The sequence below is a fragment of the Pygoscelis adeliae genome, unplaced genomic scaffold (assembly GCF_000699105.1).
Source record: "Pygoscelis adeliae isolate BGI_AS28 unplaced genomic scaffold, ASM69910v1 Scaffold45, whole genome shotgun sequence".
In the NCBI taxonomy this organism is placed as follows: domain Eukaryota; kingdom Metazoa; phylum Chordata; class Aves; order Sphenisciformes; family Spheniscidae; genus Pygoscelis; species Pygoscelis adeliae.
Genome location: NW_008825114.1, coordinates 9,656,660 through 9,660,756, shown reverse-complemented (window position 1 = coordinate 9,660,756; position 4,097 = coordinate 9,656,660). Strand labels below are relative to the sequence as shown.

At 41.7% G+C, this 4,097-nt stretch overlaps 1 protein-coding gene across 1 annotated transcript in view; it reads left to right on the top strand.

The window, feature by feature from the left end:
• The window catches only part of SMC5 (structural maintenance of chromosomes 5), a 54,004-nt gene that overhangs the window by 8,830 nt on the left and 41,077 nt on the right, over positions 1–4,097 (top strand). The window contains 1 exon segment of the mRNA XM_009328180.1: positions 1,060–1,200. Coding sequence (XP_009326455.1) covers positions 1,060–1,200 — 141 coding nt within the window.

The following is a 4,097-nucleotide window of genomic DNA, read 5'->3' as shown; positions in this document are numbered from 1 at the left end:
TGCAAGATCTTACAGAATTGGAAGGTAGTATTACAAAGTCTGCAGTAGGTTGATGTTACCAAATCATGCTCGTCATCTCTCAGAATTCATTCACTCCAACACTCACATGCTCGTAAGCACGAAGACATATGTGTGCAAGTGGTCTGGATGCAGAGGACAAGTGATGCCTGTTGTCAAGTACTCATCACTTTTCTGGGATTGTTGACTGGCAACAACTTTTCTGGACAGATCTTTCAAGCCTTTTAGAAGTCATCAGCTATTATAGGGTGGTCCTTTGCTTTAACCTTGCTGACTTCAACTTCCATAAATTACGGGTAAGATTGTTGCCTGCTACCTGTTTCTCCTGGTTTGGAATATTAACAGACAACAAGGAAAAGGGAGAGTGTATGCAATAGGCTGCAACCTTGTTGCTGTCCTGGTTTTAGGACGCAGGGTCTTTCCTTGGCAGTTACTTTTACCATGATCTTACCAGAGCACAGGCTTAGCAATCTTTGCAGAAATAATGTGTTCCTTGCTGTTACTGCTGGGAATGGTGTCTTGGGAACAGTGTCTGTTGTTAGCCGTACAGGCCATTCTTTTAATCCTTTGTTCTGCTGTTTCTTCTTGTGCTTGTGCACATGCGTGCATTTCCACTCATACATACTACATTCACATACCAACCTTAATGTTTCTGTTACAAATCTCTACAAGATCTTTCACAAGCATTTCTGCTACTTTTATTTATCAAAAACAGTTATGGTGGTTAAGAAACCTCTAGACTAATGGAGGCTCGAGCTGTAGGGAGTAACTTCCTGAGAAAATTTAAAAAAAAAAGTTTTCTTCAGGTTAAGATTTCTGTTTAAATTAGATTTGTTTTCACAGAAAGTATGTGATAAATGTACTTGAGAAAGCTGGGCAACTATTCCTAGTTGGGTTGTTCCCCTCTAATTACTGCTGTACTAAAATGTCCTCTAGTGTAAAATTTCTGCTTTAGTGTACAGGTGAGGAGGTGTGGACTGCTTCTGAAAAGTGTTTTCACAAAGTAGATACTGTAAAACATGAAAATGTATATTCTTACAGAACTTGTGCAGAGACAAAACTAACTCTTTGGAGAAAATGAAACAGAGGATTGAGCGATACAAACAAGATGTTGAGAGATACCATGAGCGCAAGCGCCATTTAGACTCAATTGAGATGCTTGAAAGGAAAAGGCCTTGGGTGGTAAGTTTTTCTTTTCAGTGTTTTTTTTTTATCTAATCCATTTTTCCTAATACTGCAATATTAGAAATGTGCCAAAAGTTTCTTTAAAAGAAACTTGACCAGAGTAATTTGAACATCATTACAATTGCTTGGTGCAAACAGGCCAGGTCTTGAAATACTGTTCTTGACCTAACTTTGATCGGAGGTTTGCTTGCATATGTAGCTGGACTGAAGAAGTTGCTTAAGAAGTAACTTAAGTAGTTACTGCCCATTTAGGAAAGCCAGCAATATGGGCCGAGAGCAGTACTCCTTTATTCTTTGCAGACACAACGGGCTTAATTTAAGCTGTGCCGAGCCAGTTCCACTTGCTTTTTCCAGCTGTAACTTTTTTTTCCAGAACATGTTTTTTGGGGTTTGGTTTTTTTTTTTCTTAACATGTTGCCTTCCCCCTTTGCTAATTTTAATTTATTAATTGAGGTTTGGTGTGCATGACATAAATCATGGTGAATACAGGTTGCCAATCTCAAAAATGTTCGCATTTGGAGAGATGGAAATTTTAAACAAATTTAAAAGAGCCTAGAATCAAGGATAGGTCACTTATACAAAAAAAAAAGTTTTTCTGAACAGCGCTTTGATGATTGTAGTGTAGTTTAATGTTGAATGGTCAGTCAGATTACATTACTATCAACAGTTTAAGCTGACGTGGATTTTATTATATTGAAGCAATATGTTGTTGGTCTTGTCTGCAAGCTTTATAGGATTAATGAAATAAAGATACAGAACTTATGAAAACTTACATGTAATATTGGTGGAGAATGCAGAAAACTTTTGTGAGGTATTCTGTTGCAATTTTGCAGATAACAAAGCCTCACATGGGCATACAAAGAACTTTGTCCCTTGTATCAAGAAGAGCAACTGGATTCAGGGGATGTACCTTCACTGCCTTCAAACCTCTGTGCTAACAGCACAGAGGGATATAGGAGCAGCAGTTGAAATAGATGGATGGTGGTAGGTGCTAAGGAGATGGGCTGTATGCTCTGTGTCGTTAGGATTGGACTTCCACCCTTGCTGAATGGTGCAGGTTTTTGCTACCACACATGCATTAGCCTGGCTTAGTTAACAAGAAGAGAGTTATTTTATTATGAGAGATGTAGGTCTTGCGTAGTTAATGTAGACTGATACTGATTGTTCTCTACTGTAAGATATTTGCAGATACAGAACTCTGAAGGCTGGTTGGAAACTGGCTGGGGGAAACTAAGTTAAGAATCTTATCTGCTGTCAGTTAAATTGCCTTCCATAAGTTTTCAGAACATTGCTGTTAGTTATGTGTTTTTTAAGCAAATTTAGACGGACTTCTTCACACCTTACTCTTCACCACTGTCTTCTAGACAGTTTGCATTGCTGAGTATATTACTTTTGGTGGGTGCACTCAGTGGGGAGAAATTTAACTTTTTGGCCACTGAATCCATAGAAACAACTGTGTTTTGACACCTGCGTGAAATTCCAATTTGTAGTACAGAATCAGTAGTGTATACCAGGTTGTTTACCAGAAGTCACTTGCCTGTGGATAATCTACAGTTGAAATCAAGGGTCATCAACATAATTGTTTTACTAGGTAGAAGATATTTGACCTGTACGCTGCAACAAAATTTCACATTCCATTGTGACCTTCAGTGTACAAGATTGCTGCTATTTTGTGGTTTGTCAAATCCTTCTGATAGATCTCTTGGTATTCCCCTATATTGCAAAATAGGATTTCTTAGACCATGGGACTTGCTTTGAGAAACCTGGTCTACTGGGGGCTGACAGGGTCCATCTGTCAGAGAAGGGGAAGAGCATCTTTGGTCATTTTAAAAATCCCCCCCCAAAGTAATACAATTTGAGCAGGCATTTTTGGAGTGTAAGTGATGGCTTTTCAAATGGACTGATTTAATTAATCTATAAACTGTGAAACAAATGTAATGTAATGTAAAAATAGCAATGAGTATTTAATTTCTGATTTCCTAATTTCTGTGGTTTCTTTTGAGCAAGGAACTAAACTAAGACAGCTTCATTGGGGGCCCAATTCAAATGCCTCTATGCAAACGCATGTAGCATGGGGAATAAACAAAAGCAGTTAGAGACGTGCACAGGCCTGCAGGGCTATGACCTTCTTGGCATCACAGAGACGTGGTGGGATGGCTCCTATGACTGGAGTGTTGGGATGGAAGGATACAGGCCCTTTAGGAAGGACAGGCAGGGGAGATGAGGAAGGGGTGTCACCCTCTATGTCAATGACCTGCTGGAGTGCATGGAGCTCTGCCTGGGGATGGATGAGGAGCTGACCAAGAGCTTGTGGGTCAGGATTAAAGGGAAGGCAAGGACAGGTGACATTACGTTGGGGGTCTGCTGCAGTCCACCTGACCAGGAAGACTGAGCAGATGAGGCCCTCTAGACAGGTAGGAGCAGCCTCATGCTCACAAGCCCTGGTCCTCATGGGCGACTTCAGCCACCCCGACATCTTTTGGAGGGACAACACAGCGGGGCATAAGCAATCCGGGAGGTTCCTGGAATGCGTCGATGGTAACTTCCATCTCCAAGTGGTAGAGGAGCCAACGAGAAGAGGTGGTATGCTGGACCTTGTTCTCACCAACAAGAAGGGGCTGGTGGGGAATGTGAACTCAAGGGCAGCCTGGGCTGCAGTGACCATGAAATGGTGGAGTTCAAGATCCTTAGGGCACCGAGGAGGGTGCACAGCAAGCTCACTATCCTTCAGGAGAGCAGACTTTGGCCTCTTCAGGGACCTGTTTGGTCGAGTGCCGTGGGACAAAGCCCTGGAGGGAAGAGGGGCCCAAGAAAGCTGGGTGATATTCAAGGATCACCCCCTTCAAGCTCAGGAACGATGCATCCCAACAAAGAGGAAGTCCGGCAAAAACGCC